The sequence below is a fragment of the Ursus americanus genome, chromosome 31, assembly GCF_024610735.1.
Source record: "Ursus americanus isolate L20-20 chromosome 31, mUrsAme1.1.p, whole genome shotgun sequence".
Lineage (NCBI taxonomy): Eukaryota > Metazoa > Chordata > Mammalia > Carnivora > Ursidae > Ursus > Ursus americanus.
In genome coordinates, this window is record NC_142157.1 from 13950711 (window position 1) to 13976258 (window position 25548).

Here is a 25548-nt window from a genome sequence, read left to right on the forward strand (position 1 = left end):
TCACCACAAAATTCTTTGTCGTGTATCTCCTAACAAGGATATTCTTACATAACTACAGCATAATAAAATTCAAGGAACTTAACACTAATATAATGCTATTATCTAATTGATATAGTTCGTATTCAAATGTCTCTGAGCATCTAAATAAGTGTCCTTGATAAGACTCCCGCCCACCCCAAGCCAGGACCCCCACGGGATTTAGTTATCATGTCTCTTTATTCTCCTTTAATCTGGGACAGATTTTTGCCTTTTGAGGGGGGCAGTCTTTCCTGACATCCGATTATTTCCTCACTATTCAATTCAGGTTTGCATTTTTGGCATGAAATCTAAATAAGTAATGTTGACTCTTTCTTAGAGACACTCCCACCAGATGAGACACCTGTCAGGATGTTCCATTACAGGGGATGTTGACTTTGATCACTTAGCTAAGGTGGTGACTTCCAGATTTCTCCAATGAAGAAGTACTTTTTTTACCCCCTTGGTAATTAATAACTAATGGGGTAAATACTTTGAGAATATGTAAATAACCTAACAAATTTGCAAGAGCTGATCTTAGCATCATGTGACCACAGATGATTCTTGTCGGAATCCAATATGGCTATGTGGTTTCAAAGCTCTACTATTCCTTCTATGTGCACTAGTCATTATTCTAAAAATTTGTACAGTTTTAAGATATAAAATACTGCCTAGTAAGAACTTCATAAAACAAGTCCTTTCTTTCCTCTTAGGTCAGTAGTTTCCCCCTGGTATATAGAGGTTAGTCAATGTTTGTTGATGAGATCAATCATTAAAACATTTACTAAGCCCAAAATCTATGCTACACACTGTGCTAGCACTGGGAATATAAAGCGTCTCTGTACTGAAAGAGTTCATAATTCGGTAGTAGGTAAATAAGTAAACAGATACTGTATTTGAGCTCATGAGAATATTTATTTTCTTATATCCGGATCAACAATAATTATTGATCCTTTTTATCTTTGTCAATCTGAGAAAAAATGGACTTGTTTAAATGTTTACTTACTTTTAGGGAGATTTAGAGTCTTTACACTATTTTTTAAAAAGATTTTATTATTAAGTAATCTCTACACCCAATGTGGGGCTCAAACCCACAACCCCAAGATCAAGAATCACATGTTCCACTGACTGAGACAGCCAGGTGCCCCTATTTTTGGTCTTTTATGTGTCTTCTGTGAATCACTTCTACTCTTTGCCCATTTTTCTACTGGGGCATTTAATTCTTTCTTACCGATGTAGAAAATCTGTTTACATAATAGTAAAATTAGCCTTTTGTGTATTTTCTGAACAATATTTTCTCCAAACTTGTTATTTGACTTGTGTAAATGGTGTTTCGTGTCAAAATATGTTTTATTTTGTACCTAGTAAGACCTACACCAATTTATGATTATAAAAATATTCACATCAGTTTTCTTCTAATACTTTTTTTTTTTGAAAGATTTTATTTATTTGAGAGAGAGAGTGCATGCAGGAGTATGAGTGGGGGTGGGGTGGGGGTGGGCAGAGGGAAAGGGAGAAGCAGACTCCCTCCCCACTGAGCAAGAAGACTGATGGGGCTCAAACCCAGGACCCTGGGATCATGACCTGAGTTGAAGGCAGACGCTTAATGACTGAGCCACCCAGGCGCCCCACTATTTCAAGTTTCATAACTAAGCAGAAAATGATTTCAAGTGACTTCAAAACCAGAATTTTGATAGTATGTCCCAAAGACAAAAAGAACAGCGAAAAAAAAAAGAATTCTAAATTGAATCTAGTTGTTTTAGTGTTAGTAAAACAATACTGATATTTTTATTTTGAAAATATTAGATATACATAATGTTATAAGTTAAAGCAAATGAGTAATTATGTTAATGCTGTTAGGAACCCAGATGGTTAGGGTAAAAGAATATATTTTTTCAAAATATTTTTATATGTTATATATTTTTCTTCAATTTTTTTAAAGAAGATGTTTATTTATTTATTTACTTTTAAGATTTTATTTATTTATTTGACACAGAGAGAGACAGCCAGCGAGACAGGGAACACAAGCAGGGGGAGTGGGAAAGGAAGAGGAGCCCGATGTGGGGCTCGATCCCAGGACCCTGGGATCACGCCCTGAGCCGAAGGCAGACACTTAATGACAGCTACCCAGGCGCCCCTATGAGTTATATATTTTTCAAAGATGCTGGATAAAATTCTATAATTTCCCAATGAATTGGAAATTTCAGCATGAACTTATGAAATATTTTTCTCTTTCTATAAAAATGTTATGGGGGTGCCTGGGTGGCTCAGTCAGTTAAGCAGCCAACTCAATCTCAGCTCAGGTCATGATCTCAGGAAGATCGAGTCCCGAGTTGGGCTCTGTGCTGGGCATGGAGCCTACTTAAGATTCTCTGTCTCCCTCTGCTCTGCCCCCCTCTAAAAAAAAATGTTATAAAATACATAAGTTGCAGGGATGAAAAATACAGCACAGGAAATACAGTCGATGACATTGCAGTAACTTTGGTGACAGATGGCAGTTAGACTTACTGTGGGGATCATTTCATAATGTATAAAAATATGGAATCACTATGATTTACACCTGAAACTAATAGGATATTGTTTGTAATCCTTTAATTCTTCCTGGCGCTCTCCAATGCCTTTACTACATACTGTTTCATATACAGTGTGTGATTAAATAGTCCCCCACCTTCTTTGGGAATGGAGTATATCAATGTTTCCTTCTTTTTCCGTAAAGAGCCAGATAGTAAATATTTTAGGCTTTGCAAGCCGTATGGTCTGTGTGGCAACTGTCTCACTCTTCTGTTTTTAACACAAGAACAGCCATAGATAATAAGTAAACAAAAGGATGCGGTTGTGTTCCAATAAAATTTATTAGTCACTGAAATTCAAATTTCATGTAATTTTCACATATCACAAAATATTCTTCCTTTGACTTTTTTCAACATTTTAAAAATGCCAAAACTATTCTCAGCTCACAGGCTGTGTAGAAACAGTGGGACGGATTTGGCTCGCCGCAGGATTAAAAGATGGAAAGTCAATTATTCTTATAGTATTTGGTTTTCACCTTACTGCTACTCTGTATTTTTTTCAACTCTCCCAGACGGTGAAACAGCCTATAAAGTGGACCCACGTCTCTGGCTTTCTTAGAACCTAGGGGGTGTCCTTAGGGGTTCTGAGGGTGAATTCCCTCAATACAAACTTGTATCTTTGCTCCAAAATCCTTCCCCACAGCATTACCAGGTCTTGTCTCTCACAGAGAAGGTCATTACAACCAAGTATTGCAATTCATGGTAGGGTATTCGTCAGAGTGTTGTTTAGTATAGCAAAAAACCCCCAAACCAACTCATTAATAGGGCATTTGTTATAACAATCACAGAATTCCTAAATAAATCCACGTAATTCTGTGTAGCCATTAGAAAGGATTAGGTCACCAGTAAGTGGAAAAAAATATGTAGAACAGTAAGTATAACATGATCACATTTCATGTACTTAAATTGTGTAAAAAACTTTTATTGATCCTGAATTAGTCCTACTGCAAAAAAGGTGTTCACCACCATCCTAGAAAAACTTTTCATTCTCCAAAGTTTCCTGGCCTTCCCATTAAATCTTTGAAACCACATTTAATGTCAGTCTAAATATACTCACAGATTTACCGGAAGACTAGAAATGGATTTAACCATCAGGTACCAAAAGAGTTTTAGAGTTGACACTATTTTTATAATCTATCCTGAATTTTCAGGTGTACAGCTTGAAGCTGGATATCATGTTCTGTTTAGTTTCAAGCTTTTGATGTAGCAAAAAGCTGAAGTGCCGCACAATTATGTTCCATAGACTTACAAGAGAGGTTTAGCATATTGAGGATAAAGGGATCACACTCCTGAAGGCAAATCAAATTATGAGAGGAATGAGCATTTTGTTGGTAAACTATAAATTCAGGGTCTAAAATCTATATCCTAAGACCCATTCATTCATGAAAGCCATTTGTCCATACTGAACAGAAGCTACTGGAGACACCAAACATTTAATCCACAGACCATCTCAGGAATCAGAATCTCTAGAATTTGTAGTCAAAATGTCCTCACCAATTCCCGCTCCCTCAAATTCTTCATTAGAAATGAAAAGCAAGCAACTCTCGAAGTCCACATGCCCCAAACTCACCACTCCGCAGTATCTTTCCTTACTATACACCAAACTTTATATAGTATTCCTAGTTATGTCCTTTACTTACCAAATATTTTTAGCACTATGTGCCAGATACTGTTCTACATGCTTTGTATTAACCTATTAAAATTTCATAACAACCTCTGAGGTAGTACTATTATTATCTCCATTTTGCAGATGAGGAGACTGAGGTGGGATAGTTAATTTTATGTATCAATTTGGCTAATTCATAGTACTCAGAGATTTGGTGAGACATGAACCTAAATGTTGCTGTGAAGTTGTGTTTTAGATGAAATTAATATTTAGGTAGACTTTGAGTAAAAGCTGAGGACCCTCCGTAATCTGGGTGGGCCCCATCCAGTCAGTTGAAGGTATTACAAGAAAAAGATCAAGATGTTGTCCTCCATGCCCCCCACCCCCACCCCACCCCAAGAAAGAATTCCGCTTCTACACTGCTTTTGGACCTGAGTTACAACATCAATTCTTCCCTGGGTCTACAGTCTGCTGGCTTACTTTGCAAGATTTCAGACTTGCCAAGCCTGACAATCACATAGAGCAATTCCTTAAATTCCCACCCTCTACACACACACACACACACACACACACACACACACACACACTCTCAGTTCTTTCTCTCTGGAGAACCCTGGCCCATACAACAGTTTCGGGAACTTGGCCAAAGTCATAAAGTTAGTAAGTGCAAAACTTGTAATTCAAACCCAGGTACTCTAAACCCAGAGACTGTTTTTTTTTTTTTTTTAAAGATTTTATTTATTTATTCAACAGAGATAGAGACAGCCAGCGAGAGAGGGAACACAAGCAGGGGAGTGGGAGAGGAAGAAGCAGGCTCATAGCGGAGGAGCCCGATGTGGGGCTCAAACCCAGAACGCTGGGATCACGCCCTGAGCCGAAGGCAGACGCTTAACCGCTGTGCCACCCAGGCGCCCCTGGTTTTTTTTTTTAACATATATTTTTTAAAGATTGTTTATTCATTTATTAAAAAAAAGATTTGATTTATTTATTTGACAGACAGAAAGAGGGAGAGAGAGAGCACAAGCAGGGGGAGCAGCAGGCAGAGTGAATGGGAGAAGCAGGCTCTCTGCTGAGCAGAGAGCCCAGTACAGGGCTTGAACCCAGCACTGGGATCATGACCTGAGCTGAAGGCAGATGCTTAACCAACTGAGCCACCGAGGCGCCCCTTAAAAATTCATTTTTAAGTAATCTCTACACCCAATGTGGGCCTTGAATTTGCAACCCTGAGATCAAGAGTTGCATGCTCTACCAGCTGAGAAAGCCAAGTGCCACACACCCCCGCCCAACCTCGATTGTATTCTTGAGTCACTGAATTCAGTGATTGCTAAACGAAAAAAAAAAAGTAAGATTATTTACTTACCAAGTAGACATTGTTTGCTGATTGTAGTGAATAGTACAAATGGACAATGAAAGGACTTTTGCTTAGTGCTAGTGCATCTCTCTCAGCTTGTACCTGATGTGCCATATTTTTGTTGATCATATCTGCTTTTTTGACAACCTATGACAACATAACAATACACTCATTTTATTTTTTTATTACAAAGTGTTCTCAGGTTTCAGAGTTGCCTTTGTGAAAACAACCAGAGAGAGAAAACAGATGTCATTGTCATTGCCCTCAGGAAACTGTCAGAAAAACAGCTAATATGGTAAAACAAAACTAAACTTTCTTCAAGAGAACTGCTTATTTTGGCTTCAAGTGGCAAAAGTATCACATACCTTTTGAGAAGGAGAAAGAAGTAAACAAATGCTTCCCTAGTGCCCTACATACTAGCAGAAAAAAAATTCCATTCTACTATTCTTATAACGAATTCAAAGGTAATACTGTTCCTAATAAGCCCCCAGATAATCAGGAACCTAGGCACAGATAATTAGCAGCTAATAAATTTTCTTTTACTTCTGATTGTTTATGAATGGGAATTGAATTAGAAGGAGGAAGAATACAGGAAGTTTGCCTAGAAAAAAAAATCATAATAGTTAAAACTACTGAAAGTTAACAGTCTCAAATGCTGTCTTATAGAAAATAACAAATTATTCTTTGCGAGTTTAAGGTAATTGGTATAGAAGCAAAACTGTAATATAATCTGTATTAAAATTGGAGCACTAAACTGAACAGTAACATTGAAATCAATTGTCAGGATGATTAAAAGTCATATTTCTTCCAGAGACTCATTAGAGTATTTAATAAAATCATTAATACACTATAAATTCCAGTCTTATATGCTTTCCATAACAAAACTGAGGGAAATTGACAAAGCCAGTATGTAACATGATTTCACCTATCATTCCACTAGATTGGAAGCTCTGTGAAGGCATGTTTGTCTTGTTCACCAATGGATCCTAGACCCTCCACACAAAGGGGATACTCAACAAACATTCATTGAAAAAACGAATTGGTGTTTTTATTTCAACAACTGATAATGACTGATTAGGAAGTATAGTAGAAGGAAAAGAAAATCATTGGTGGAACATATGAAGCAGGAAGAATTAATTTCAATGGGTGGGTCTGAAAGGTCAGGGAAGGTCTGAAAAGGATCGAAAATGAGCCTTAATACATAAATAACACAGGTGGAGAAGAGCAGAGAAGGGTGGGAGAAAGGCTCTTAAGGAGGAACCAGCATAAACGTAAACTCAGAGGCAAGAAAATACACAGCATTCAGGGACTAGCCAATTGTCTGGGGTGGCTAGAACATAGGATTTGTGGAAGTTACAGTGGAAGTTTAAGGCCAAAACTTGGAGTATGATTTTTTTTTCTTTCTTTTTTTTTTTTTTTAAGATTTTAATTATTTATTTGAGAAAGAGGGAGCACAAATGGGGTGAGGGGAAGAGGGAGAAGCAGACTCCCCACCCAGCAGGGAGCCCGATGTGGGGCTCCATCCTGGGACTCTGGGATCAAGACCTGAGCCGAAGGCAGCGGCTCAACTGACTGAGCCACCTAGGCGTCCTATGATTGCTTTTCTAAGGAGTTTGGACTTTAGCTTGCAAGCCACAGCCTAAGGAGTGGATGAAAAAATTAGCGATTCTAGTTAGGGGCTTATCCCAATAGACTAGGTATGTCAATTAAGGTCTGGTGAATCTCAAAAACACTGTCCGGTAAAAAAAACACAAAAAACAAAACCCAAATACAAAAGTATATATTGTATGATTCCATTTACATGCAATGTAGAGAAAAGGCAAACCTATAGAAAGTAGATTGCTGGTATCCTGAGGCTAGGGGTGTTAAGAGGGAGGTACTACAGACAGGCAGGAGATCTTTTTAGGGTGATGGATATGTTCTAAAATTGGATTGTGGTGATAGTTACCCAATCTTTAATTTACCAAAAATTGACTTGTACTTTTAAAAAGGAAGGGAGGGAGGGAGGAAGAAAAAAACAAAAGAAAGAAAAAATGAAGTCCTGTATCTGGGTAGTCTTGGGAATGGAATGGAAGGGATAAGAAGGAATATGAGACGGAATTGACAGGACCAGTTGAGACATTGGTTATACAGATGAAGTAGAAGAAAGTTAAAATGACTCAAGTTTCTAGCCTGAATGAGAGCGATGAAGGTTATTTCATTAAACGGAGAGAGCGAATACAAAAGATTCAGTGTTGAAGCAGTTAGTTGGAGGGGACTGCTCAAAGTTAGGGAAGTATAATTTCAAGATATCTGGTGGATATTTACATAGCAATGTCCAACAGGAAGTTGAAACTGCATCAGCACTCTGACTGCTGGTTTCTTTCCTTTATCATGTTCACTCAGTGCTGAAATAAGAGTAATAGGAAACTATGGGAGTGGGTGAGGACCAAGAGTGGCCAAAGAGCCTCAAATACATTGAAAGCTCTTTGAGTGCTTTTGTAATAATATATACTGCTGCAAGGATAAAGGGATGACACGTTCTAATATATTTCAGTTTAGTCTTTAATTGTTTCAAATTTAATGTTTCCAACTTAATCCCGGTAAAGGTCAAGGTGGGAAAAAGGATTTAGAAATCTTGGCGTCTCCCAAGCATTGGCTGTGTGAAAAGAAGGGCGGGGCAGAGGCGAGACACCCAGCCTGCCGGCGCTCAAGTCACCCCAAGTAAGAAGACATGTCACAGAACTATAGAGGCACTTATGGCCCTGGGGCCTGCCCAATTCGGGGGCAGGAAAGAGGGCCGAAGGTCCGGACTCTTTCCCTTTCTTTACTCCCCGACTTCTTACCTTCACAGCATACAACTTGCCGCCTTTCTGCCCGAGATACACCTTTCCAAAGGCGCCACGGCTAATGGGCTTCACTATGGTGAATTCCTCAATGGAGGGAGGTCTTGGCACCGGGATCCTATTCACGCACTCCCCTGTCACCGTGTCTGCTTCACTCTCCTTCTCACTCCCCGCAGTGGGTTCCATCGTAAGGCAGCCCGGAAGAAAACCTGCAGCATCAGCTAAGGCCCCTTTCCGAGCCACAACTCCCGCCAACTGGGTTCAAAGTAAGACCCCGCCCACGCAGTGCGTCGTTAGTGACGTCACCGCGTTGCCGCGGTCGCCGCGCGGAGCCCAGAACAGCCCCGCCCCTGTCACTTCCTGTTCGTAGGCGCGTAGGTACCTAATGGCTGTGAGGGTGGGGATTTTGGGAAATTCTCCAACCAACCACAGACTCCTCGAAGGCGGACCGCAGCCCAATTATTTCATTTGTAATAATGGGAGAGGCACAGAGTCTTTGGCCTACAAGAGGAAGGGGCTACTCAGACTTGAGTCTCAATCGCAGAATTGAGGTTTCTCCTGAGAAATTGAGGTTGATGGGATCCTGCTTTCATCTCACTTTTGTTTTGTTTTTTACTCTTTCGCGATCTCGCACCCTCGCAAGAAATGTAAGCCAGTTCGGTCTGGCTAATGGAAATCAGAGAATGTGGAGAAACGATGAGTAGGAAGCCCGTGGCTGGCCCTGTCCGCTGACTTATAAACAGGATGTAACTTGCCTGACTGAAGCGGATTAGGACCAACAGGAAGAATTTTCGATTTATGGTGGGGAAGATAAAGAGCACCAAATTGTAGCGAATGAGTTTATCGTACCTCAAGGCCCAGTCGGAAAAGGAGAATGTAATGGAAGATTTAATAAGTTAGATGTGCAAAAATTTAACAGGGTCGATGCCGTTCCTCCTTAAGAAAAAAATACGGCCAGAGTTTGGGGATCCCGCACTTGTATTATTCAACATGAACATCAACTAGTTTGGGGGCCAGGGGACCTCAGCTGCTGTAGTAGATACGTCAGTCCCGGAAAGGGGGAAGCGCGGACGTATGCCCCCGGGTGGTGTTGCCCACCTGCTCCGGAAGTAGTGTTGCGTTGGAGCCTTGCCTTCCGGGGCAGATTATCTGTCGTTGCCGCAGCTGTAAGAAGGGGAAGCCATTTTCTGTTTCTAAGAAGAGTAGGGGCTAGGGGAGAGGGGAAAAGAAAAGGAGAGAAGGGCTCAGCACCTCCCTTCCGAGCCGTGGACAGAGGGGCACTTTCGGCAGGCGGGCGAGGTCGCTGAGGGCCCGGAAGAGATGTTTTCGCTGTCGAGTACGGTGCAGCCCCAGGTGAGTCTGGCATCCGGTCCTTTTATTCGCCCCTCCTGTCCGTGGCTGTTTGCTGTTTGCGTTTCGTAGAAACGATTTCTTGTTTGGGATCCTAGGAGGGAAGCGGTCAACCCCAAGTGAGTCGTAGGGTTGAGAAGGGATCAGCGGCTACGCTGAGAGTAAAAGGCGGACGATGTAGCAGAGATCGATATGATGGAGTCTTGGTTTATCGAGTTCATAGCCTGGAATTTTTACTAGAGAATCCATTAGGCATTGGTCAGTGCGGGACATTCTGGGGTGGGGGGTGCGGAGTGGGGATGGAAACGCCTTTGCCTTAGATGTAAAGGGAGCAAGAAACGTTTTCTTTCCATCTTACCTCCTCTCCAGAGATTTAGTATAACAACCCGGATACCCAGTTCTTTCTTTCCTTTTTAAATGGAATTTAACTCAAACATGTTGTAATAATGTGATTACCACGAATGCTTGCTTGCTTGCTTGCTTTCTTTCTTTTTTCGGCCAGAAAAGACTAATAAATAAACATTTTTAAGTTATTGACTGCTTGCGTTACTATTTTTATTTAGTCTCTTTCCTATTTTTTCATAAAGCAAAAGATAGGGTAGAAAAAAATCGTTCCGGGGTTTTAATTATCTTCTTTCAGGAGTAGTCACTTGTGACAATGTTTTGTCCTTGGTTCATTTAAAAATCTTTTCGGATGGCAATATTTTGATAGATTTTTTTTTTAGAGTTCTCAATTTTGCAAATAAACAGTTTTTGAACACATTCAGATTTCAAAATAATTTTTAATACTTTTTAGTTTCAGCATATAATTACGTTCCTTTGTGTGACCCCAGTCTCTTGGTTTTTTGTTTTGTTTTGTTTTTTTGCTAGTGCTGGCTGGATAATCGGAAATGAAGTATTATTTATTGGGCATCAGTAATGTACCTGCCAGGTGGACAAAACTAATGTGGAATCTTAGCCAGGTGAAGAGTGAATGGAAGTGGGCAGGTATCCCAGGTATATGCAAGGATATCTGGAGTCCTGAGATAAGGAAGAGCTTAGCTGATTGGAGGAACAAAAATAATGCCAGTGTGGCTAGAATGTAGTGATTACAGGGGTGATGACAGAAATGAGGTTGGGGAGAAGCTTTGAGGCAGATCATACAGGAAGTTATAATAAGGGTTTTTTTTTTTTTTAAGATTTTATTTATTTATTTGATGGGGGACGGACAGAGGGAGAAGGAGAAGCATACTCCCCACTGAGCAGGGATCCTGAAGCAGGGCTCCATCCCAAGACCCTGGGATCAAGACCTGAGTGGGAAGTATCTGACTGAGTCACCCAGGCCCCCCTAATAAGGGACTTTAGATTTCATTTTAAGTGTATTGGGAACCATTGGATGTTTTTAAGCACAGAATGCCATGATCAGATTTACATTTTCAGTAGATCACTCTGGCTTCTGTGGAGAATGTAGAAGGGCAAGAGTGGAAGTGTTTTCAGTTAAGGATGTTATTGCAGTAATCCAGAAGGGGGATAATGTACCACTAAAGTGGAGGCAATGGTTATAGAAAGAAGAGGATAAGTTAGGTTTTGTTTTGTACAAAGAGTAGAATTTAATGAGGGATTGGATATGAAGGATGATGGAAAGAAGTGTTTCTGGTTTGATCAGCCTGTTGCAGGAAAATGTTATTTACCAGTATGACAGTATCCGTGTAACTAAAGTCAAGGGGTTTGCCACTTGAGATTCATCAAATTGAACAGAACCCAAGGAAAGTGTTGAAAACAGAACTTTATTACTTGTTAGAAGTAAGGAGTCAGCTCTCAAAGCACTGTCTCTCTGTGGGATTAGTATAGGGAAGCTTTTACTCAGTGATTAGGGGATGGGGCAGGGAGTTCATATAAGCACTTCAGTACAGTTACTCATGCCCGGCATGTCAGCACGCTAGTGCCTACATTGTATGTGAAGAAAAATGGTGGAAAACTCTGCCTCTAGGATATCTTGGTATTATAATGAGCTAAATGTAACTTTAGGACAACTCAGAGGTGCTTCTGTGCAGTTCTCAGGTCCCATCCAGTTCATACTGGCTCATATAAGGGGCTGTCAGGGAAGACACCTAGCAGGGGGCTCCCAGGTGAAACATCATGTCTCCTTGGCTGGAACTGTTGGTTGTACAAACCAAAACATACTCCTTCCCTGCTTTTGTGCCTTTCCTTCCTTCTGCTGAGAGCTCTTCGCCCTCTTACTTGAGTAACTTCCTATTGCATCCTAACTTACATCTGGAGGAGTCCTACCAGTTGTTTGAAAAAGAAGTCTGACTTGGCCTGTTGAAAACAGTATTAAACCTTTTAAAATTGAAGTTCAAGAAGTATAAATCATGAGGACTCAATTTTAGGAGAATTTATCATCAGCTGGATGGAGAGTTAGTGGTACATGATGTTGGTAGAGATGGTGAAGGTGTTTTGTGTACTATAGGCAGGCTTAACTGGGCTCATATAGGATACTTACGCATTTTATGCTGTGAAAGGTGGTAAACATTTGTAATTCCCGGTTGGTTGATCGATTGAATATGCCTGAATTTAAACTGTGAAGTTAGGAAAGATATAAAAGGTGAACTTTTTCATTGAGAAGAGATCAAACCATCTTTTAGTAACTTAAAACCTTTTTTGAATGAGAAGAGCTATAGCTAATTGAAATAAAGCTTTTCAAAGAAATAGGCGGGAAACACGTATCTTAAAATAATTTGATGCCTGTAGTTTTAAAAGAACTTATTCTTTCTCACCCTAAAAATAATATATGCTCATTGCCAAAAATGCTGAAAAGAAAAATACAGATAAGAAAATAAAAATCCTCCATAATCTCATTGTGCAGACATCATATTTTAGAATATATTCCTTCATACTTTTTACCTCTGTACGTATGTATATGCATACTTTTTAAAAAAAGATACAGTTTTACATATAACAATTTTTAAATTTTACAACATATCATAAATTTATTTCTGTATCAGTAACTATGGGATGAAAAGTCTAACTGGAATCTGGAATCAGATTATCTTGGTTAGAATCTTTGTTCATACACTTAACTTGCTGAGTGTGACTTTGCACATGCCACTGAACTTGTCTAAATTCTTGCTGTCTTCATCAATTAAATATGAATAATAATGTTTATGCCTGTACTAAGGATTAAATGAGATAATATAAGTAAAGCACATAGTACAAAACCTGGCAGACAAGCATGCCTTGAAGATATTGTGGATTTGGTTCAAGACTACCACAGTAAAGCAAGTATTACAATAACAGGAGACAAATGAGTTTTTGGATTTCCCAGTGCATGTAAAAGTTATGTTTGCACTATACTATGATCTATTAGGTGTCTAAAAACAATGTTATACTTTAATTAAAAAATACTTTATTGTTTAAAAATGCTGACCATCATCTGTGCTTTTTTTTTTTTTTAAGATGTATTTTTTGTTAGCACACATACACTCGAGCTGGGGGAGGGGGCAGAAGGAGAGGGAGAGAATCTTAAGCAGAATCCCTGCTGAGTGCGGAGCCCCACACGAGGCTCCCATCTCCCGACCCTGAGATCATGACCTGAGCCAAAATCAGGAGTTACACACTTAACCTACTGAGCCACCCAGGCTCCCCCATCATCTGTGCTTTCAACAAGTCATAATCTTTTTTGCTGGTGGAGGGTCTTGCCTCACAATTGATGGCTGATGACTGATCAGGGTAGTGGCTGCTGAAGGTTGGGCGTGTCTGTGGCGATTTCTTAAAATAAGACAACGGTAAGTTTGCAATATTGATGGACTGTTCCTTTCATGAATGATTTCTCTGTAAGATGTGATGCTATTTGATAGCATTTGACCCTCAGTAGAACTTCTTTCATTATTGGACTGAATCCTCTCAAACCCTGCTGCTTCTTGATCAACTAAGTTTATGTAATATTCTAAATTCATTGTTGTCATTTCAACAATCTTCACTGCATCTTCTCCAGGAGTAGATTCCATCTCAAGAAACCACTTTATTGGGGCACATGGGTAGCTCAGTTGGTTAAGCGTCCTGGGATGGAGCCCCAAATTGGGCTTCCTGCTCAGCGGGGAGTCTTCTTCTCCCTCTGCTCCCGGCTTGTGCGTGCCCTCTCTCTCTCTTTCTTGCTGACACACACACACACACACACTCTCTCTCTCAAATAAATAAAATCTTAAAATAAAAACAAAAAACCACTTTGCTCATCCGTAAGAAGCAACTCATCCATGTTAGTTTGATCGTGAGATTGCAGCACTTCACTCACATCTTCAGGGTCCACTTCTAGTTCTCTTCCTATTTCCACCACGTTTACAGTTACTTCCTCCACTGAAGTCTTAACCCCATCAAAGTCAACCATGAGGTTTGGAATCTTTTTTTTTCCAAACCCCAGTTCATGTTGATATTTTGACCTCTTCTTATGAAGATGTTCTTAATGCCATCTGAAATGGTGAATCCTTCCAGAATGTTTTCAGTTTACTTTGCCCCGATCCATAAGAGGAATCACGCTCTATGGCAGCTGTAGCCTTTACAAAATGTATTTCTTAAATAATAAGACTTGAGAGTCAAAATTGCTTCTGAGCCATGGGCTGAAGAATGGATGTTGTGTTAGCAGATGTGAAAGCAACATTAATCTAGTTGTACACATCCAACAGAGCTCTTGGGTAACCAAGTACATTGTCAGTGAGCAGTAATATTTTGAAAGGAATCATTTTTTTTATGAGCAGTAGGTCTCTTAACAGGAGCTTAGAGTATTCAGTAAATCATATTGTAAAGAGATGACCTGTCAACCAGGCTTTGTTTTTCCATTTATAGAGCAGAGGCAGCATAGATTTAACATTATTCTTAAGGGCCTAGGATTTTCAGAATAGTAAATAAGCTTCAAATTGGCTTCAACTTAAAGTCAGCTATATTAGTCCCTAACAAGAGAGTCAGCCTGTCCTTCAAAGCTTTGAAGCCAGGCATTGACTTCTCCTCTCTAGTTATGAAAGTTCTAGATGGCATCTTAGAATAGAAGACTGTTTCTTGTACATTGAAATCTGTTTAGTGTAATTATTCATTAGTTATCTGTGTCATCTAGATCTTCTGGATAATTTGCTGCAGCTTCTGTATCAGTATTTGCTGCTTCACTTGGCTCTTTTGTATTACAGAGACCAACCTCTGTTATCTTCAGTCTTTTCTTTTGCAGCTGCTTCACCTCTCTCAGCCTTCATAGAATTCAGTACAGTTAGGGCCTTGCTCTGAATTAGGCTTTGGCTTAAGGGAATGTTGTGGTTGGTTTGATCTTCTATCGAGACCACTAAAACTTTCAGCAAGAAGACCCCTTTGCATTTTTGTCATTTGTGTGTTCACCAGAATAGCACTTTTAATTTCTTTCAAGAACTTTTTTTTTTTGCATTTACAACTTGGCAAAGTACAAGAGGCCTAGCTTTTAGGCTATTTTGGCTTTTGACATGCTTTCCTTATCAGGCTTAATTATGTCTGGATTTTGATTGAAAGTGAGAGATGTGTGACTCTTCCTTTCACTTGAACACTTAGATGCCATTGTAGGGTTATTAATTGCCCTGATTTCGATATTGTGTCTCAGGGAATGGGGAAGCCCAAGGAGAGGGAGAGGGATGGGAAGGGCCCGTTGGTGGAGCAGTCAGAACACACACAAAGGTTATTGAGCTCAGTGCCTTCTATGGGTGTGGTTCATGGCATCCCAAAACATTTACAGTATTTATGTCAAAGATCACTAATCATAGGTAACCATAACAGATATAATAATATTGAAAAAGTTTGAAATATTGTGAGAATTACCAAAATGTGACAAAGAGACATAAAGTGAGCAATTGCTATTGCAAGAATGGTGCCAAAAGACTTGCTTGATACAGTGTTACCACAAACCTTCAATTTATAAACAATGCAGTATTTGTGAAGTGCAGTAAAGTGAAGCACAATGAAATGAGGTTTGCTTGTATGGTAAGAATCCATTTAATTTATTCATTTACTCAAATATTTATTTGGTATCTACTGTGTGTGCATTACTGTTGCAGTGGGATACAGTATGAATAAGATAGAGAAAAATAAAATCTAAAGTATGTAAGTTTGTGAGTATTGTGTAAAAACATTTTGTTACTGAAAACTGGGTTTGTCTCTTGGTGACAAACCAAAAGACAGCCAAGCCAAAGAATGGGAAAAGGAAAGGTCTTACTTGCAGCAAGTAAAGGAGAACACCAGGCATCTTTCCCAAAGTGGTGTTTTCCTGAATAACAAAATTGGGAAAGTTTTATGCTAAGCGCTCATACATATTCATGATGAGGCTTGTGCAATGGGGAATACATCATGGAATTGGGGCAAAAGTTATCTTAAAGTGACTGAATCCAGGTCAGAGTCACAAGGGCCAGCAAGGGATGGTACCATCAGTTTTCTGGTTCCAGTTGGTTCAATATCTGAATGTTTAAAGGGATTTAGATCCTGCAGAGATAAGAAGGTCAATCTTCACTTTTGAACTCTGGGAGTTTTACCACTGATTTATTGTCCCTGATATGATTAGAGTCCTGGCCTGATAGTAGCTGTCCTTATACCCTTCACAAGATGGCTAGGGGGCCTTATGTCAAGAAAGCTATGTCTGTCTTTTTCCAGCGACACCTAACTCTTTTTGTTAACAATTTTACACTGAGTAATTACATAAATAAAATAAAATAGAGAAAAAAAATCCCTTGTTACATTGAGCTTACATTTTAGTGGGAGACTGGTATGTAATAAAAAGTAAATATTTGGTCTTTGTTCCCATTTCTTGGCATGAAACTCCTAAAACCCTTGGCATTTCCTATGTGTTAGGAGTGTCTTATTCTTAAGGCACCCCTTTGGATCACACCTGGATTTATGCTTATGAGGTGACTTAGGACACCCTTTCGACAGCCTCAGGGCTGGGCTGGTCATCTGAAAGACCTCGTGATAAAGTGGTGGGAAGTCTCAGCGCTAACCCCCTGGCTTTTGGGAGGGGAGGGCTGGCCTGGGGATTGATCTCTGTAGAAGATCTTCAATAGTGAGATTCAGGGCAAAGATGCACTGTGCAGAAGGGTGGTACACTCCACATCTTGTGCTTTTAGACCCTTCTTGCTGTACCTGTTCATCTGGCTTTCCTTTCTCTTCCCTTCTCCTCCTCTCCCCTCCTCTTCACTCCCCTCCCCTCCCCTCCCCTCCCCTCCCCTCCCCTCCCCTCCCCTCCTCTCTTCTCCCCTCCCCTCCTCTCCCCTCCCCTCCCCTTCCTTCCTTTCTTTTCCTTCCTTCCTTCCTCCTTCCTTCCCTCCCTCCCTCCTTCCCTTCTTCTTCTTCTTCTCTCCCCTCCCTCCTTTCCTTCCTTCTTTCCTCCCTCCCTCCCCCTCTTCCTTCCTTCCTTCCTTCCTTCCTTCCTTCCTTCCTTCCTTCCTTCCTTCCTTCCTTCCTTCCTTCCTAATGGACCAGTAAATGTAAAGTATATTCCTTAGTTCTATAAGCTGTTCTAGCAAATTATCAAAGCTGGGTAGGAGGATGAGGGAAACCCTGATTTATAGCTGGTAGATCAGAAGTATGAATGGCTTAGGACTTGTGACTGGTATCTGAAATGGGAACAGACTGGGACTGAGCCTTTAACCTGTGAGTTCTGCACTAACACTGGGTCATTAGTTTCAGAATTGGATTGTTGGACAAATAGCTGGTGTCAGAATTGGTTGAGAGAGAGAAACAAGAGAAATAAACAATTTACAGATAAAATAAGTAGGTTATGTATAAAGTGTGTTAGATACTGAAAGTGTCAAGAAGAGAAAATGGAGCAGTGAAAAGGGATAAGGAATATTTTTTAGGGGAGGGTTGTTGAAATTTTAGATAGGTTGGCTAGGGAAAAGACTCAAGAAAAGATAACATTTTAGTTAAGAACTGAAGGAAGTCGGAGAGCAAGCTAGACAAAAGGGAATAAAACAATGCAAAGTTCTTGAGGTGAGGGCTTGCTAGGTGTTTTCCAGGAACAGCAAGGAGGCCAGTCTGGCTTGAGCAGAGAGGATGAATGAGAACATAGTGGTGGATAAATTTGGCGAGGGCTTTCTGTGTTACAGTGCTTGGGACTTCTGCTTTTATTGTGAGTGAGAATAGAAGCCATTGGAGGGTTTTGAGCAGAGGAGTGATGAGATCTGACTTTGTTTTTAATAGAGCAGGATCAGGGAGAGTAGTTAGGAGGGCTATTGCAAAAATCTACGTATAGGTGATGGTGACTTAGGATAGGATGAGAATAGGATGGTGTAGTGAGGAAGTTGAGAAGAATAAAATTCTGGATATATGCTTACTTTTTTTTTAATGTCTGAAATACTTCATTTTGGGTGGTATCATTTATTTAGCCCGTTCCCTTAATGATGGACACTTCTACTTTTCCACTGCTTTTTAAATATTTTGATGAAAATTGTTATCTATGCATATACAAGCACTTTTCAGATTGTTTTCTTAGAATAAACTACTAGAAATTAGATTGATGGGGAATAAAATACATATTTTTAATACTTTTGATTCATATAGCCAGATATTGTCCTGGAAGAATTTACCTGTTTTTTCCTACCAGCAATAAATCTGAGTATTTACATTTTTGTAATATATAGTTCTGATATACAGTGTGTTTAACTTTTTACAAATCCCAGATCCTGACAATAAAAAGATTTTTTTGTTTTAATTTTAAAAATCACACTACTTAATTTCAACTTTTATCTTCTTTTAAAAGGTTACAGTTCCTCTGAGTCACCTCATCAATGCCTTCCATTCACCAAAAAACACATCTTTTTCTGTCGGTGCGTCAGCTTCTCAAAACCACCATGGAGATGTAGTTCCTGAGCATGAGGCTGCTGGCAATGAGGTAAAATAGTTTTTACCCTGATTGTGTGAGAAACAGCGTTTTTGACTTAGTATGTTGTGAACATGTCTGAAATATCTTTCTATTGTTAGGCACTTGTAACAAGGTGATTTCTGTCTTCAGCTTATCTCCTTTATGATTAAAGATGTCTTAATTCTGGCTTTATTGTACATATAGAAAAGTTATTTTGTCTTATTCTTTAACATTTATTAAAAATTTCACGTGGCGGTGGTGCCTGGCAGGCTCAGTTGGTAGAGCAGGTGACTCTTAATCCTCAGGGTTGTGAGTTTGAGCCCCATGTTGGGCATGGAGCCTACTTAAAAAAATGTCATGTGGAAGTGTATTTGGTAATCACTTCCTAGATTACTAGTTGTGTGATACCATTTAGATATTTTGTATTGCTCCAGCAGTAGCAGTGAACCCACAATTAACTGACCATAGTTGTCTCCCAAGTCTCAAGGAAGGTAGAATAGTAAGAAATTACCATCTACTGCCTTATAGGAGTGTTCAGTGTAACCGAATAGTTAGAATATAGGTACCTGAAAGTGAAATATATACGCTAGGAAACTACTTTCAGTGTTCAGAGGATTATAAAATCAGTGTTTCCTAGGATACAGGGAATTTGCAGCCTAGGGACCTTTGTGTTTACAAGGTTTATTAGTAAGATAGCTGCATGTAGCTCAGAATACATGTTTCATAGAAAACATTATAATTTGTAGTTAAATTTCCTAAAACCTCTTTACTCCGTAAGTAACTTACTTAGTCCTGATATCGGGCTATGGCAAAGAACAGTAGAGGAGGAGTTGAAAAAGTGTTCACTTCTTGGGAGGGTTGGAGCCAGTCTTGGGATAAAATTTTAATTAGATGAAAAGTTTGTCTTCAGCATCTTCAGGCTTTCTTTTTATAACATTTACCCAATTTCTGTTGCTTCTTTCTATAGGCAATCCATTCTTTCTACTGTGGTGATAACCCTCTCCCAAGTTATAGTCCAAGAGAGCCTGCCTGATGAAAATACATGTGTCAAAATTGCTACGTATAACAATATTGAGTTCATTTTAGAAATTTTGGAAAATATAGGTGGAAGAAATAAAATTCTCCTGTGATCCTGTTCCTCAGAGATAATGCTGTTAACATTTTGTATTTATATGTCAATTCTCTTTTTCTCTTATACTTTTTTTTTTAAGTAGGCTCCACGTGGAGCCCAGTGTGGGGCTTGAACTCAACGACCATGAGATTGAGACCCGAGGCAAGATCATGAGTTATATGCTTAACCAACTGAGCCACCCTGGAGCTCCTGTACTTTTTAATTTTATAATTGGATCATTCTGTGTATGCTGATTTAGATTCTGCTTTGTTCATTTAATAGTCTTTATGGACTTGTTATGCCATGTATTTTATTTATATATGTGTGTGTGTGTGTGTATTACAAATTTTATTTATTTATGAGAGAGAGAGAGAGAGCCTGTGTGTGCACAAGCAGGGGGAGAGGGAGAGGGAGAGGCAGCCTCCCCACTGAGCAGGGAGCCCGATGCAGGGCTTGATCCCAGGACCCTGGATCATGGCCTGAGCCAAAGGCAGACGCTTAACTGACTGGACTGCCCAGGCGCCACCATTTTCTATATTTTTAATGACTTAAAAGTGTTCATTGTATGGTATCCCATTGTTGGATATTGTTCCTAATTTTTTCTTGCTATAAACAACATCACTTTTACTGTCTGTGTTGCTAAAGACTATTTCGTTAAGTGAAATTGCTAGGTCAGGGGCTTGAAAAGTAGCAAAACTCTAGAAGCCAATATTGAGCTTATGAATAATGGTCTCAGATACAGAATCGATGTTCTTAACTTTTGATACACCCTCATTAGTCCTGTTTGTTTTTAGTGAGTGTTCTTTATTGCTTTACAGAATTTTTTCTTTCTCCTTAAGCATCCTACCTCATCTCTGCTCTCACCTCCTTTCCTATGCGGTGGCTTTGCTTTTATCAAGTCTTGCTCATCCAAACATCACTCTACAATGCAAATTTAACCTTCCTTCAGCTTTCTTCAAAAGCTTATTTTCCTTTTGTTTTCAGACTTCTTGAAATAGTAGTCTAACTCGTAACTGTACTTGCTAAACTTTTTTTTCACACTACATCTCATCATAGTTTGGTTCTTACTCTGTACCATTTTACAGATTTATTTTACTAAAGTCATTGATTTCCTTCGTGCTAAATATAGGCCTTTTTATTTATTTTATTTTATTTTTTAAAATTTTATTTATTTATGTGACAGAGAGACAGCCAGCGAGAGAGGGAACACAGCAGGGGAGTGAGAGAGGAAGAAGCAGGCTCCCAGCAGAGGAGCCTGACGTGGGGTGGGGCTCGATCCCAGAACGCCAGGATCACGCCCTGAGCCAAAGGCAGACGCTTAACCACTGCGCTACCCAGGCGCCCCTAAATATAGGCCTTTTTAAAAAGCCACATCTCTTTCAACTTTTCCTCAGCATCTGGTCTTGCTGAACATTTACTATTTTCAAAATACTCCCTTGAATTGAGTGATGTTACACATTGATGATTTTTTTTCTCTTTCTGTTTTGCTGGCTTGTTTTTTGTTGCCAGCCCTTAAATATTTGGTGTGCTGTGCATTTATCCTTGATACAATTTTTGTTACGCACTTTCTCCCAGGTCATGTTACCCATTTTCATATCTTTACCTAATGTGTGTGTGTGTGTGTGTATGCTGATAACTCCCAGATATCTATTTCCAACCCTAAATTCACTTTAAATCTTTGAAGTCATTTATTTAGTGCCTTGTTAAAATACCCCGCTGGAGAGAATTTCAGGGACCTTAAGTTAAGAGTCCAAACTTGGCTATTCCCTCATTCCAGTGTATTTGAACTTATAGTGGATTTAGCTCCTCTTTATCAGTCTGGCTCCAACCAGAAGAGAGAAACCTTATAGTTATTTGAACAGTGAAAGTTTAATGCTAAAAATTAGGTAATTTTTTTGTTTTAATATTTTTAAAACCCTATTTTTTTAGGGGATTGGAATAACTAGGGATTGGCTAGTAATAAATAAACTCTAAAATACACAGTACTGGTACATTTAAGGGTAGCTAATACTGTTAGGACTGAGATGGAGCCTGGCAGGAAGAATTCTTCACCTGCGAGCTGAGGTCCTGACCTTATTGGAAGAGGGTATGGCCTTGGCTCACTGAATGGCTGAGAAGTCACTGGTGTCATGCTAGCTGCACTTGATGGAAATCTGCCATCCAGGGTAGCAGGGAAAGCTGTTCATGGGAATGTCTCTTCCTGGAAAAGCTGCTACTGCTAGCTACTGTTTACTATAGGAGCCAAGTTTTCAAGAAGCTACGCAAGTGGCAGCCAGATGCTAGAGAAACCATGGGTGCTACAGATAGGAGCCTGCTGAATGAGCACACCAGAACCAGGAACAAAAACACTTTCCTCTTACAGTGTCTCCAGTGCTCTTTACTGACAAAGCTTAACATTGTCCCAGCTGGCAAAGAAAAAAATATTTAAAGAGCCCAGATCAATGTTTATGGAGCCAACCAAAAGGATGAAGAGGAGCTAGGAGACAATAAATTGATAACTAGAATGTCCATCCAGAACTTCCTCTCAGCTGAGCAGGGAGCCCGATGCCAGTCTAGATCCCAGGATGCTGGGATCATGACCTGAGCTGAAGGCAGACGCTTAATGACTGAGCCACCCAGGCACCCCACCAATTTAGTTTTTAAATATTAGAAAGAAAGGAGGAATCAATACCTTTGTTAGATTTTTAAAATCCATAATTTTTCAACTAATAAGGACTCTTTTAAGTTAAATATCTTGATAATAATGCTGACTTGGTTGACTCAATCTTTTACAGCCTGTACTTAATTTAAGAGACCTTGGATTATCCGAATTAAAAATTGGACAGATTGATCAACTGGTAGACAGTCTGCTTCCTGGATTTTGTAAAGGCAAGAGCGTTTCTTCCCATTGGCATACATCTCATGTCTCTGCACAGTCCTTCTTTGAAAATAAATATGGTAAGTTGGTATATTATTTGTTCCAATTTAAGTAAGCTGTTGTAGTTACTAATAATTTAACAGATAGCATTTATTAACATTTACTGTGTATCAGGTTCTTTCCTGAGTTCCGTTCCATTCCTTCCTTCCTTTCCTTTTTCCTTTTCCTTTTTTCTTTCCTCTTTCCTTTCCCCTTTCCTTTCCTTTCCTTGATAACTTTTTATATTGGAATAATTTTAGATTTACAGAAAAGTTGCAGAGATAGTACTGAGTTCCTATTTATCCTTCACCTGGTTTCCTCTAATGGTAACTGCCTGCTTAACCATGGTGCATTTGTCAAAACTAAGAAATTAATATTGGTACAATACGTTTAACTAAACAGTCTAGACTGTGTTTAAGACTTTACCAAATGAAATGTAATCTTCCTGAATTACTGGTTTTTCCACTAGGGTTCTTTATTTGTCCTAGGATCTACTATAGCATACTACATAGATTGTGAAATAGCGGAGTATTGTTTTAATTTTAGGTGACAAACATTTATTGGATTCCAAGAACCATACTAGTTCTGAGAATATATTGAAGAAATAGTCCTTTTTTTTTTTTAAAGAATGTATATTTTCTTATTTAAGTCTTGTAACAATCTGGTGTTATAATAAGTGGGTAGTTTATAGAAGGGGTTTCAGCTTCATGAGTTTCTTTTTGGATGATACTTAAACAATGAATGTTAGAACTTACCAAAATACTTGTTTTTTTATTGATGTTTAAAAATCAGTACAAGCTATAACAGCCCAGGAGCAAAAGTGCAAGTTTAAATAGTTTTGTAATAAAGGTTTGATTTAAAGCTGTACTTTGTGCAAACTTAATTCATTTACTAATCATTCTATTGCCTTTATTTCATGTATGGGTTGTAGGATAAGTAAAGAATTCAACGGTGAGAAAAATGAAGTTTTTGAGCTTGGGGGCTTAGACTAAAAATCTGCTTCTATTGTTTCTTAATGCTGTGCTACCTCCTTCCTGAGAGAAGTCCTGAGGCTGAGTGGTTAAGGGTGAGAAGTAGACTAGGATCAAACTCAGTCCTGCCGCTGAGTGGCTGTGGCATTTACTTTATTCCTCTAAACTGCTGTTTTCTCATATGAAGCATGAGGAAATACTCCTTCTTTCACTTTGCAGGATCAAATGAAATAATATAAATAGTTTATTAGCCTATACTATGCTACTTGGCTCATAGTAAGTGTTCAGTAGAGTAAAATTTTTGTTACTGTCCTTGTTGTATAGTAGTAGTAGTATTACTATTGCTCTTCTTGTCTGCATATTTACATTTCTTTTTAAGGTTCCTTATGAGCTCTTTTCTTGGCTTAGGCAGGTAGAAGTATTAGAAAGGGGTTTGTTGATTCTTAGGAAAATCCCTGAATTCTGACTGGGATATTGGGATGATTAGAACCAGTTTCTGTTGCTCCTCTTTACTTTTTCTAGGATCATGGAGGTAAAGTAGGATGGGGCCCATTAGTCAACAATGGGAATTCAAAGGATCACCAAAGTTGATGGCTTCCAGCTACGGAAGGAACTGTCTTCAAACCCAGTGACCAGAAGCTTTGAGAGGGAAAGAACTGTGCTTCTGGTTTACAGTGTTAAATCACATTTTATTAGAGTTTTTGAAATTGTCCCTAGGAAGTATCAATTCTTTATCTCTTTGTGCTCTTGACTAAAAGTAACGTTAGGTAAACATATGTATCTTTTACCTTTTGGTTTGAATTTAATTTCATTGGCAGCTATAGTCATATATCAGATAAAAAAGATAATCTGATGGGTAACTGATAGTAAAGTGATGAAGAACTGTGATTAGCAGTGTTTTTAAAAACTCCTAAAAGCAGAGCCATATGAACAAATAAAAGGCTAAACTCATACTTTCAGTTTTTTTAATAGTTGGTAAAATTATTATATTTTGTGACTTTTTTAGCTTGGTAAGTAGAAAATTTACTTTTTTCAATTTTCCTCCAGGTTACTTAGATATGTTTAGTACTTTACGTTCCTCTTGCTTGTACAGACAACATTCAAGAACTCTTAAAAGTATTTGTTCAGATCTTCAGTGCTGGCCAGGTATGAAACAACTGTATTTATTTTGAAAAAAATAATAGATTTATTTAACAGATTCAGATTTATCTTTCTTAATCATATTAATATTTATAAATAGTCATTTGTAGCTCATGGTAGAACTGATAGAGTATTTGGAGTCAGTTTGGGTATGTCTGTGATTTTTAATTTGGAAAATATATAATAGCTGAATTTTGAATGTGAGTGATAAGTGCTACATGCCACAGTAAATCAAACATTAGGGAGCTTATCTGTACCTTCAACATAATTAAGCATGTTTGTTCACTTCCCCATATTTCTGAAATTTCATTTTCAAAATTGTTCCAATCAATTGCAATGACAGAAAAAAATTTAAAATGCAGAAAAAGTCAGGGCAGCAGCAGAGGGGTTTCATCAGTGGACCAGAAATTTGAGGACTTTCCGTAAGGTAAGAAATACATGACATCACATTGATAGCAAAACCAACTATGCATGCTTTTATATTTATTTAATACAAGACACTAGTGATAGCTGTTAGGTAACAGTGATAATTATAAATGAAAAAGACATGTTACCTACCTTCGTGGAACTCAGAGTGAAACGAAAGAAGTGTGTGCTGTTATTTCCAGTAGAAGTTAGGAAAAAAACCCATTTCCAAGTCAATAATACTGGGCTGTGGGATGATTCATGAACAGTTGAACTGAAAGGTTGTTAAAAGTGGGCCAGCCCCAGAACAGATAGGGCTTGGAACTTTTACGCTACAATTGGCAAAAGACACCTTGGTAATAAAGGGTGTGTGTAGAGAAGTCTGTCTCTGAAGATTGTGTGTGAGCATTGAGGCCAAGGAGAGAAATAATGGATTCGAGTCGTACACTAAATGTACCCTGCTCACTCATTA

At 39.0% G+C, this 25548-nt stretch overlaps 2 protein-coding genes across 3 annotated transcripts in view; one reads left to right on the plus strand and one right to left on the minus strand.

Moving 5' to 3' along the window:
• Window positions 1-8614, minus strand: part of MASTL (microtubule associated serine/threonine kinase like) — a 33688-nt gene extending 25074 nt beyond the window's left edge. Inside the window, exons 1-2 of one of the 2 annotated variants that reach the window (XM_045775377.2) lie at window positions 8368-8614; window positions 5552-5689 (exon numbers count right to left, since the gene is read on the minus strand). In XM_045775377.2, coding sequence (XP_045631333.2) covers window positions 5552-5689; window positions 8368-8553 — 324 coding nt within the window. In that variant the 5' untranslated portion in view covers window positions 8554-8614. The remainder of the gene's footprint in view (window positions 1-5551; window positions 5690-8367) is intronic. The other variant, XM_045775376.2, reaches the window with a different exon arrangement.
• Window positions 8615-8865: 251 nt separating this feature from the next.
• LOC123778138 (ATP-dependent zinc metalloprotease YME1L1) overlaps window positions 8866-25548 on the plus strand; it is a 51355-nt gene continuing 34672 nt past the window's right edge. Inside the window, exons 1-4 of the mRNA XM_045775349.2 lie at window positions 8866-9720; window positions 18452-18583; window positions 22439-22601; window positions 24579-24677. Coding sequence (XP_045631305.2) covers window positions 9688-9720; window positions 18452-18583; window positions 22439-22601; window positions 24579-24677 — 427 coding nt within the window. The 5' untranslated portion in view covers window positions 8866-9687. The remainder of the gene's footprint in view (window positions 9721-18451; window positions 18584-22438; window positions 22602-24578; window positions 24678-25548) is intronic.